Source organism: Micromys minutus, assembly GCF_963924665.1.
Source record: "Micromys minutus genome assembly, chromosome: 7".
In the NCBI taxonomy this organism is placed as follows: Eukaryota; Metazoa; Chordata; class Mammalia; order Rodentia; family Muridae; genus Micromys; species Micromys minutus.
Genome location: NC_137976.1, coordinates 37,366,708 through 37,378,831, shown reverse-complemented (window position 1 = coordinate 37,378,831; position 12,124 = coordinate 37,366,708). Strand labels below are relative to the sequence as shown.

Here is a 12,124-nt window from a genome sequence, read left to right as displayed (position 1 = left end):
GGATGCTTCTAGTATGACAAGACAGGCTTTTCATGTGTTAATGGTTCACCTGCTTTAACAGGGTGGGGCTATGGTGGCTTTTAATGCTGCAATAAATTCTCTTCTGGCAGGCACTGCTACCATGCTCCTTTCACACCCCAGGAGACATTCCTCTTATCTTTTAGAGAAAGCTGGTCATCTTTTTCTCTTGGAGAACTAAAGTAATTGGGCACAAAAGTCACATATCATCTTCTGAGTCTTCTTGCTGTTCATAATTTTTCAGAAATTGAATTTCTGAGGGGCAGGGCTTGCTAAGTTTCCACTTAATGAACCTGAGGAAAAAAGAAAGCTATCCATGGTTAGAGGACATATAAAATTAAACCTTAAAGCAATGTGAATCTATAACAAAGCAAACTCCAGATTATTTGTGTAATTGTGGATACAACTCCAAAAGGAAAATAATTTCTATTTGCCTTTGAGCTTCTTAAAACTTGTGTAGATTGAAGTAAGGTAAAAGGAAGCAGATAAAATATGGGCTTTCAGATGTAACACATTAGGACACAATTTAGATAATTTCTAACACAAACAGGAGAATCTACAATCTGTGGCAAGCCCAGATGAAATTACCATCAGTGGAGTTTCCACAACATCCTATGAATTACAAGAAGGTAGCTTTTCCTCTGAAGAAAGTACACGAAGCCACTGCCTTTATTGTAGCTAGCCCAAGTTAATTTTAATGCCTTGTCAAGTCTGGGATATATTTCAACTCTTCCTTGTACCTTCAAAGGAGTACTTTTGTAAGTGGGGCACTGGCTGTTTAACTACAGGTGACACCCATGTACACAATAAATTAAGAAGTTCAGTGTCAAGCTCCTGTCCAGTATCTGGCCAGACTTCAAATCTACAGGTATATGAGAACCAATAACTAAACTCAGTGAGTCATGTTTTTGAAAAGAGGAGGTCATGAAGTTGAGAGAAGGGGGTGTCTGGAGAGGTCTCAGAAGAATTAGAGATGGAAAAATAAAAGTAGATGATCAAAATGAGCTATATGTGTGTTGAAACTCTCAAAGAATAAATCTGTTTTTAAACTAAACAGAAGTGCCTTCAACCTGTGCCTATATTCGTACTTTAAAATAAACTCAGATGGAGGTTTAGAGTAAATGTTGATTACAAGTTTCAATACTTGAAGGTATGAAGTTTCTTAGTGGTCATATTCTCTACTTCCATGATCCGAAGAAAAATATCAGTGTGAACCATGCACATTTTTTCCTATATATGACTATCATAAGGGTAATGTGTACTGTGGCCACAAAAATAGAGCATAATTTCCATAAATTATGAAAACAAATATGCAAAAAAATATAGTAAATGAAATTACTAAAATCATTCTCATCTTATAAGAAACTCCTTTAAGCACCTAAATCTTGGTTTTAATTTTCTGCCTTCCATGGTCTGATGAAGTTTGGGCTTGTTAGGATGGATGGATTAGGAATCAATTTGATCCCTAGAAAGTAGATAGTCAGGGAAGAGGGGCTTTAGTAGATGAATGTACTTAATATTTAAGATGTCACACTTCCTGTTTCTTCTCCTTCTCCAAGACAAAAATGTGGGCCTTTTTTCCTCAGAGAGAACGGTTCTAGAGGCCATTGAAATCTCCTGCCAGGGAGGCATAGGTGGATGTGACACAGGATTATGTATGTGTCAGAGGCACATCAGAGACACCTATTCTGAGTTTGAGTCAGCATTTATGATTTTTCTGGCAAGTTCTGTGCTTCCAGAGAATTTGCTGATACAGGTTTTTTTGTTGTTGTTGTTGTTTTTTTTTTTTTTTTTTGTATAGAACAGTAATAGAAGAAACTCATTCGTGGAAAGGATTTAGATTAAGGTTAACTGCTACTCAGTTCAGTCTTGATGATCATATCTGATGAGTGTGAGTCATTAACTTACCAGCTAAGAAGAGCGTAATTAACTCCAATAATAACATAGGTTGATACATAATATGCACAAAAGAACACGGCAAGAATCATAGTGTTGTTATGATCACTGAGGTCCCATGCATGCTCTATATTTCTGGGATACAGGACAAAAGCAATCTGTGTTTTAAAACAAAACAAGATGAAAGTAAGTTGACCAGACACATTACCAAACAGCTATTTCAAGTGCTTCACAACTAGATGATGGCCAACATATGAGACAACACAGATAATTCATGTTTTTCTACCTAGTTTAGTAACATAGAGAATATCTACCTAGTCATCTTTTTTATTGGATATTCTTTGTATTTATATTTCACTCCCATCACCCTCCCACTCCACTTGCTTCCATGAAAATGCTCCCTCTCCCAACAATCCTCTCTATCTCAATGGCCAGGCATTCCCCTACACAAGGAAAACTCATCTTCACTGGACCAAGGTCTCTTGTCCCATTGATGCTAGACAATGCTACATATGTAACTGGAGCCATGGGTATCTCCATGTGTGCTCAATGGTTGGTGTTTTAGTCTGTGGGAGTTCTAAGGGGTTGGGTTGGTTGATAATGTTGTTCTTCCCATGAGGTTGCAGACCCTTTCACCTCCCTCAGTCTTTTCTCTTGAACCTTCATTGGGTTTCTCATGTGCAGTCAGATGGTTGGCTGTATCCTCAGCTGTATCTGAATGACTCTGGCAAAGCCTCTGAGGAGGCATCCATATCTGGTTCCTGCCAGTAAGCACTTCTTGGCAACAGCAATAGTGCTTGGGTTTGCATATGGGATGGATTCTCATGTGAGGCAGAGTCTGAATGATCTTTTCTTTAATCCCTGCTCCTCTATTTGTCCCTGTATTTCCTCCCATGAGTGTTTTGTTCTCACTTCTAAGAATGACTTAGGCATCCACATTCTGGCCTTCCTTCTTTTTGAGCTTTGTAAGATCTGTAATTTTTTTTCCCCTTGGGAATTTGGAGCTTTTGACGGCTAGTATCTGCTTGTCACTGACTGCATAGCATGTGTGTTCCTTTGTGTGTATGTTATCTCACTCTGGATGATAGCTTCTAGTTCCATCCATTTGCCTAGGAATTTTATAAAATCATTGTTTCTAATAGCTTAGTAGTGTTCCATTGTGCAAATGTACCATACTTTCTTTCTGTGTCCATTCCTCTGCTATTGCTATCTGGGTTTATTCCATCTTCTGGCTATTATAAACAAGGCTGCTATGAACATGGTAGAACAAGTGTCCTTGTTATATGTTGTAATGTCTTTTGGGTATATGCCTGGGAGTGGAATAGCTGGGTCTTCAGGTAGTATGTCCAATTTTCTGAGGAACCGCCAGACAGATTTCCAGAGTAGTTGTACCAGGTTGCAATCCCACCAACAATGAAGGACTATTCATCTTTTTCTACATACTCACCAGTAACTGGTGACACCTAAGTTTTTTATCTTGGCCTTTCTGACTGGTGTGAGGTGGTGGAAAGATCTCCTATGCTCATGGATTGAAAGAATCAATATATTAAGTGACCATCTTACCAAAAGCAATCTACAGATTCAATGAAATTTCCCTAAAAATTCCAACTCACTTCTTCATAGAGTTAGAAAGAACAATTTGCAAATTCTTTTGGAATAACAAAAAAAAACACAGAATAGTGAAAACTATTCTCAATAAAAGAACTTCCAGGAAAATCACCATCCTCAAGCTGTATTATAGATCAATCGTGATAAAAAACCACATGGTATTGGTACAGAGACAGGCAGGTAGATCAATAAAACAGAATTGAGAACCCAGAAATGAACCCAAATACCTATGGTCATTTGATTTTTGACAAAGGAGCTTAAAACATCCAATGGAAAAAGGACAACCTCTTCAACAAATAGTGCTGGTTCAACTGGCAGACAGCATACAGAAGAATGTAAAGTGATCCATTCTTATCTCCTTGTATAAAGCTCAAGTCCAAGTGGATCAAAGAAAGACCTCCACATAAAACCAGGTACACTGAAACTAATAGAAGAGAAAGTAGGGAAGAGCTTAGAGCACATAGGCACAGGGAAAATTTCCAGAATAAAACACCAATGGCTTTATGCTCTAAGATGAAGAACCAACAAATGGGACCTCATGAAATTACAAAATTTTTGTAAGGCTAAGGACACTGTAAAGAAGACAAAATGGCATCCAACAGATTGGGAAAGGATTTTTACCAACTCTACATCTGATAGAGGGCTAATATCCAATATATACAAAAAACTCAAAAAGTTAGACTCTAGATAATCAAATAATCGTACTAAAATGGAGTACAGAGCTAAACAAAGAGTTCTCAATGGAGGAATATTGAATGACTGAGAAGTACCTAAAGAAATGTTCAACAACCCTAGTCATCAGGGAAATGCAAATCAAAACAACCCTAATCATCTTGAAAGAGTGTTAATCCCTAAATGGGTAATCCTTATTATTCCCCTGATTTATATCAGTTCCAAGGCTCAGGGAACATCTCAGAAGACAGGGCAGAAGAAATATAAGAGCCAAAGGATAAAGAAAATTGTGAAATGCTGTCTTCTAAATATGGTGACATGGCTGTCCCACTCCTAAAATTAAGGAAGATGTGGTTACATGTTCTAAACCAGCCAAAAAATAAAGCCAAGAAAATTCTGGTATAAATGGGAAAGGTTTTCTCCGGGCCCTGGCATTTCCTGAGGAGCTATTGAGCGTAGAGAAGGAAAAGTCATTGACTTTAGACGATGTGGCCTGTGGTAGATTCTCCATGTTGTGGATGATCCCACACCATATACATATGGGAAGCACTAATTTGAATTAGGTTTTAAGAAAGAGAAAATGTGACGTTAGGAGAGATGAGTTGGGGAGGGATTCAGAGACTAAGAGAGGTGAAATGGGAGAATTGCATAATGTATTATATAGTCATAATTTACGGTATAAATAAATGAAGTACTCAGGTAAAAAGAAAATTTTTCTTTAGTATGCAAATGGTCAATAATCAGGCAGGGGGTGAACAACATCATTTGTAGTGTGATTTATTTTGTTTGTCTGACCCTTAAAAAGATGCTTAGTTGTTGTCAACTGTCTCTTTGGGAATGTTTAGCTATTAGAACTGTTGGACCCTATGAGTTGATTGCCTCTTGGACTTCTACGAACATTAGAGGATATAAATAGCTAGCATAGGCTGATATTGAGGAGTAGGATGAGAGTAGGCTCCAGGCAGTGGAAGAATAAGGGACAAATAGTAGAGTTAGGGAAGATAGTTGGCACAAGAAGAAAGAAGAGACGACATGCAGAAAAGAGACTGAGCAGAGAGACAATAGATTATTGATCCAGGGGAAGATGAGCTGAGCCACAGAAGATAGTTTAGGAGACAGGAGAAGAACCCACAACATGGCTAAAAATAAGAAAAGCTACAATCGCTTCTATTAGTTTCAGTGTATCTGACTTTATGTGGAGGTCCTTGATCCACTTGGACTTGAGCGTTGTACAAGGAGATAAGAATGGATCAATTTGTATTTCTCTACATGCTGACTGCCAGTTGAAACAGCACTATTTGTTAAGAATGCTGTCTTTTTTCCACTGGATGTTTTTAGCTCATTTGTCAAAGATAAAATGACCATAGGTATGTGGATCTATTTCTGGGTCTTCAATTCTTTTCGATTGATCTACCTGCCTGGCTCTGTACCAATACCATATAGATTTTATCATGATTGTACAGTAATACAACTTGAGGTCGGAGATCGTAATTCCCCTAGCAGTTCTTTTATTGTTGAGAATAGTTTTTGCTATCCTGGGTTTTTTGTTATTCCAAATAAATTTGCAAATTCCTCTTTCCAACTCTATGAAGAATTGAGTTATAATTTTGATGGTGATTGCATTGAATCTTTACATTACTTTTGAAATGATAGGCATTTTTACAATGTTGATCCTTCCAATTTATGAGCATGGGAGATCTTTTCACCTTCTGAGATCTTCTATTTCCTTCTTCAGAGATTTGAACTTCTTGTCATATAAATACTTTACTTACTTGGTTAGAGTCACACCAAGGTATTTCATAGTCTTTGTGACTATTGTGAAGGGTGTCCTTCCCCTAATTTTTTTGTCAGCCTATTTATCCTTTGAGTAGAAGAAGGGTACTTATTTGTTTGAGTTAATTTTATATCCAGCAACTTTGTTGAAGTTGTTTATCAGGTTTAGGATTTTTATGGTAGAATTTTTGAGGTCACTTAAATATCCTGTCATATTATCTGCAAATAGTGATATTTTGACTTCTTCCTTTCCCATTTGTATCACTTTGACATCTTTTTGCTGTCTGATTTTTCTGGCTAGGACTTCAAGTACTATATTAAACAGGTAGGGAAAGAGTGGGCAGCCTTGTCTAGTCCCCGATTGCAATGGGATTGCTTCAAGTTTCTCTCTATTTAGTTTGATGTTGGCTACTGCTTTGCTGTATATTGCTTTTATGATGTTTAGGTATGGGCCTTGAATTCCTAATCTTTCTAAGAGTTTTAACATGAAGAGGTGTTAAATTTTGTCAAATGTTTTCTCATCATCTAATAAGATGACCATGTGGTGTTTTTTTTCTTTGAGTATGTTTATATAGTGGATTAGGTTGGGGGATTTCTGTATATCCCCCATCCCCGTATCCCTGAAATAAAGCCTCCTTGATCATGGTGAATGATAGTTTTGATCTGTTTTTGTATTTAATTTGCAAGAATTTTGTTACATGTTTTTGCATAGATGTTTATATGGGAGATTGGTCTGAAGATCTCTTTCTTTGTTGGGTCTTTGTGTGATTTAGGTATAACCACAATTGTGGCTTCATAGAACAAATTTGATAGTGTTCCTTCTATTTCTATTTGTGAAATAGTTGGAAGAGTATTGGTATTAGGTCTTCTTTGAAGGTCTGATAGAATTCTACAATACATCTATCTTTTCCTGGACTTTTTTTTTGGTTGGGAGACTTTTGATGACTGCTTCTATTTTGTAGAGGTTATGAGACAGTTCAGATAGTTTATCTGATCCTGATTTAACTTTGGTACCTGGTATCTGTCCAGAAAACTGTCTGTTTCATTCAGAATTTCCAGTTTTGTGGAGTATAAACTTTTGTAGTAGGATCTGGTGGGTTTTTTTTAATTTCCTCTGTTTCTTTTGTTTTTTCCCTTTTCTATTCTGATTTTGTTAATTTGGATACTGTCTCTGTACCCTCTGGTGAGTCTAGCTAGGGGTTAGAAAAACAACAAAAACATCTTGTTGATTTTTTCAAAGAATCAGCTCCTGGTTATGTTGATTCTTTGTGTGGTCTTTTTGTTTCTACTTGGTTGTTTTCTGCCATGGGTTTGATTATTTTCTTTCTTTGCCTCAAATGCATAGGCACAGGGGAAATATTCCTGAACTGAACACCAATGGCTTAAGCTTAAAGATCAAGAATCGACAAATGGGACCTCATCAAATTACAAAGCTTCTGTAAGTCAAAAAACTCAGACAATAGGACAAAATGGCAATCAATAGACTTGGGAAAGATCTTTACCAAGTCTATATCCAATAGATGGCTAATATCCAATATATACAAAGAACTCAAAAAATTAGAGTCTATCGAATTAAATAACTCAATTTTAAAAATGGGGGACAGAGCTAGAAAAAGAATTCTCAACTGAGGACTATCAAATGGCTGAGACTCACCTAATGAACTGTACAACATTTTTAGTCATCAGGGAAATGCAAATCAAAACATCCCTGAGATTCCAGTCAAAATTACATTCTCACACCAGTCAGAATGGCTAAGATTAAAAAAAAAAAAAAAAAAAAAAAAAAAAAACTCAGGTGACTGCAGATGCTGGCGAGGATGTTGAGAAAGAGAAATAGTTCTTCATTGTTGGTGGGATTGCAAGCTGGTACAACTACTCTGGAAATCAATTTAAAAGTTCTTCAGAAAATTGGATACAGTACTACCTGAAAACCCAGATATACCACACTTGGGCATATACTCAAAAGATGTTCCAACAAAGAACAGGGACATATGCTCTACTTTATTCATAGCAGCCTTGTTTATAATAGCCAGAATCTGGAAAGAACCCAGATGTCCTTCAACAGACGAATGGATACAGGAAATGTAGTACATTTACACAATAGAGTACTACTCAGCTATTATAAAAAATGACTGGTTTTTGTTTGTTTGGTTGGTTGGTTGGTTTTGTTTGTTTGTTTTAATTCTTGGGAAATAGATGGAACTAGAAAATATCATCCTGAGTGAGGTAATCCAATCACAGAAGAACACACATGCCATGTTCTAACTGATAATTGGATATCTGCCCCAAAGCTTGAATTACCCAAGATACAATCCACAGACCACATGAAGCCCAAGAAATCTGAAGACCAAAGAGTGAATGATTCAGTTCTTCTTAAAAGAGTGAACAAAATATTCTCAAGAGGAAATACAGAGACGAAGTTTGGAACAGAGACTGTAGGAAAGGCCATCCAGCAACTGTTCCACCCAGGATCCCTCCCATATACAGTTATCAAGCTAAAACAATATTGTGGAAGCCAAGAAGTACATGCTGACAAGAGCCTGATGTGGCTGTCTCCTGAGAGTCTCTGCCAGAGCCTGAGTAATACAGAGTCATTTGCTTTCAACCAACCATCGTACTGAGTATGGAGTCTCCAATGGAGGAGTTAGAAAAAGTACTGAAGGAGCTGAAGGGGTTTTCAACCCCACAGGAAGAACAACAATATCAACCAACCAGACTCACCCTCCCCAGAGCTGCCAGAGACTAAACCACCAACCAAAGTGTACACATGGAAGGACCAGTCACTCCAGCAGCATATGTAGCAGAGCATGACTTTATCAGGCATCAAGGAGAGGAGAGGTCCTTGTTCCTATGAAGGCTCAATACCACAGTATAAGGGAATGCCAGAGTGGGGAGATGGGAGGGAGTGGGAGGGTGGGAAAAAACTCTCATAGAAGCAAAGAGAGATGGGTGGGATTGGGAAATTTCAGAGGGAAAACCGGGAAAGGGAATAAGATTTGAAATGTAAGTTTAAAACAATCCAATAAAAAAAAAAAAAGCTCCATCTTATACCTCCTTCCAAAAGAAAGAAAAAAAAGAATAGCTACAATCATTGGTAATTAGAGAAAGGCAAATCAAAATGCAATGGGATATCACTTACTAGAAGGGTAATTATAATAATAAATAAAAAGATTGGAAATATTAGTGAGGATGCAGGGGAACTGGAATCCATAAACCTGTAAAATGAAACTGGAAAAATACTGACAGTGTCTCTGTGCGTCAAATTTTGAATTGTCATGTAACCAAGCATTCTACTGCTAGGAATGCCTGCAAGTATTCAACAAAATAGTCTATGCATAAATGTTCATAGTAGCATGATGAGTATCCAAAGATGAAAAAGTGAATATTAATATTTTATAATAGCATATGCAATAGACGAAGATATTATGTTGGGTAAAAATGAGCAAAAACAGTAGATCATGTGTTGTCCTCTTTTAAATAAAATATCCATAATATGTGGGGTTAGGGACCAAATTAGTGGTTGGCAAAGCATCGGAGCAAAAACAAAGGAAAATAATATCTAATTGAGTACAGGGTTTTCTTTGTAGGTGTGTGAATGTTCTAGAGATCACTAGAGGTAGTAATGGGTGACATTGTGAATAGAATAAAGGCTGCTGCACTTTATCCTTTAAAGCTGTGTGTCGGGCTCATACAGGCTGAGCAACTGTGACCTGGAACAGATCTTAGGAACTTCTGTTCCCACCTGGAGACGACTTCAGGACGCAGAGCGGAGCCTGGCCCAACTGCCAGCCGGAAAGGCGGCTCGTACAGGCTGAGCAACTGGTGAGTGGGAGACCTAGGCTGCGGGGGAGCAGAGGGATCTCTGCGGAATGCACACGGAAAGGGCACCCCCTGCCCTGACCTGCCCTGACCTGCCCTGTCCTCCCCGATCCAGTGACTGGGAACAGATCTTAGGAACTTCTGTTCCCACCCGGAAACGACTTCAGGACACAGAGCAGAGCCTGGCCCACCTGCCAGCCGGAAAGGTGGCTCAGAGAGGCTGAGCATCTGTGACCAGGAACAGATCTTAGGAACGTCTGTTCCCACCCGGAGGCGACTTCAGTACACAGAGCGGAGCCTGGCCCAGCTGCCACCCGGAACCTGGGCTGCTGGGGAGTAGAGAGATCTCTGAGGAGTGCACACGGAAAGTGTACCAGAAACACAGACCAGATACAAGGGAAAGGCAAAAACATATCACTGACAACAAAATGGCAAGAGGAAAGAGAAAGAGTATATCCCAAGAAAACCAAGACAATCTAGCAATACCAGAACCCAGCTCTCCGATAGTAACAAACATCGGAATTCCAAACACTCCAGAGAAAGAAGACACAGACCTGAAATCATGCCTCAAGACACTGATAGAGTTACTTAAACAAGAAAGGGAGAAAAAGCAAAAAGATTCAGAAGCTTTTAAAGAAGAAACAAGAAAAACGCTCAAAGAACTCAAAGAACGAGACGAAAACAGAACCAAAGAAATAAAAAAAATGGAAGAGGGAAATTAAAACAGAAATTGACACAATAAAGAAAGCGCTAAAAGAGATAACCCTAGAGTCAGAACACCAAAAAAAGAAATCAGGAGTCACAGAAGCAAGCATTTCCAACAGATTACAAGAGATCTAGGAGAGAATCTCGGGGGCAGAAGACAACTTGCAAACATAGACAAAACAGCCAGAGAAGATGCAAAAAACAAAAAGCTCCTAACCCAAAATGTCCAGGAAATACAAGACACAATGAGAAGACCGAACCTAAAAATAATAGGAATAGAAGAGGGAGAAGAGTATCAACTAAGAGGCACAGTAAATATCTTCAACAAAATCATAGAAGAAAACTTCCCTACCCTCAAGAATGAGATGACCACGAGCATAAAAGAAGCCTTCAGAACTCCAAATAGGTTGGACCAGAAAAGAAATACCTCCCGACACATAATACTAAAAACATCAAGTGCCCAAAGTAAAGAAAGAATACTAAAAGCAGTAATAGAAAAAGGTCAGGTAACATATAAAAGCAGACCAATCAGACTCACACCCGATTTCTCAACAGAGACTATGAAAGCTAGAAGAGCCTGGACAGACATCATGCACTCCTTAAGAGAGCACAAGTGCCAGCCCAAGCTACTATACCCAGCAAAACTATCAATCACCATCGATGGAGAGACAAAGATATTTCAAGACAAATCAAAATTCACACAATATCTGACCACAAACCCAGCACTAAAACGAATTATAGGTGGAAAACCCAATACAAGGAGGGAAAATACAGCCTAGTAAAAACAAGAAAACTCCTAAACAAGAAAACTAAAAGAAGAAAAAAACACAGACACAACTCAACCCAAAAAAGCAAAAATGGCAGGAAACAGAAACAATTATTCCTTGATATCTATTAACATAAATGGTCTCAACTCCCCAATAAAGAGACATAGACTATCATACTGGATACATAAACAAAATCCAGCCTTTTGCTGCATACAGGAAACTCATCTCAGAGACAGAGACAGACACTATCTCAGAGTAAAATGGTGGGAAAAAAAACTTCCAAGCAAACAGCTCCAAGAAGCAAGCTGGAGTGGCTATTCTAATATCGAATAAAGTAAACTTCCAACCAAAAGTTATCAAAAAAGATAAAGAAGGACACTTTTTACTCATTACCGGGGAAATCTGTCAGGAGGAACTCTCAATCCTTAACATATATGCTCCAAATAAAAAAAATCACCCACATTCATAAAAGAAACTCTACTAAAGCTCAAAAAATACATTTCACCCCACACAATAATAGTGGGAGACTTTAACACCCCACTCTCACCAATGGACAGATTAGGGAAACAGAAACTGAACAAGGACACTGCAAAACTAGCAGAGACTTTGAACCAACTAAAATTAATAGATATATACAGAACATACTATCCTAAAGTAAAAGAATACACCTTCTTCTCACCACCCCATGGCACCTTCTCGAAAATTGACCACATAATTGGACACAGAACGAGCCTTCATCGATATAAGAAGATTGAAATACTCCCATGCATCCTCTCAGATCACCATGGTCTACGGCTGGTCTTTAACAACAACAAAGACAACAAAATGCCCACATACACATGGAAACTAAACAACGCTCTGTTAAA

General features: G+C 38.2%; 1 protein-coding gene across 1 annotated transcript in view; it reads right to left on the bottom strand.

The window, feature by feature from the left end:
* Positions 1-217: 217 nt before the first annotated feature.
* LOC308422814 (transmembrane protein 45A-like) overlaps positions 218-12,124 on the bottom strand; it is a gene marked incomplete at both ends in the record, with an annotated part of 30,018 nt that continues 18,111 nt past the window's right edge. The window contains 2 exons of the mRNA XM_080919481.1: positions 218-311; positions 1,927-2,072. Coding sequence (XP_080775607.1) covers positions 218-311; positions 1,927-2,072 — 240 coding nt within the window. The remainder of the gene's footprint in view (positions 312-1,926; positions 2,073-12,124) is intronic.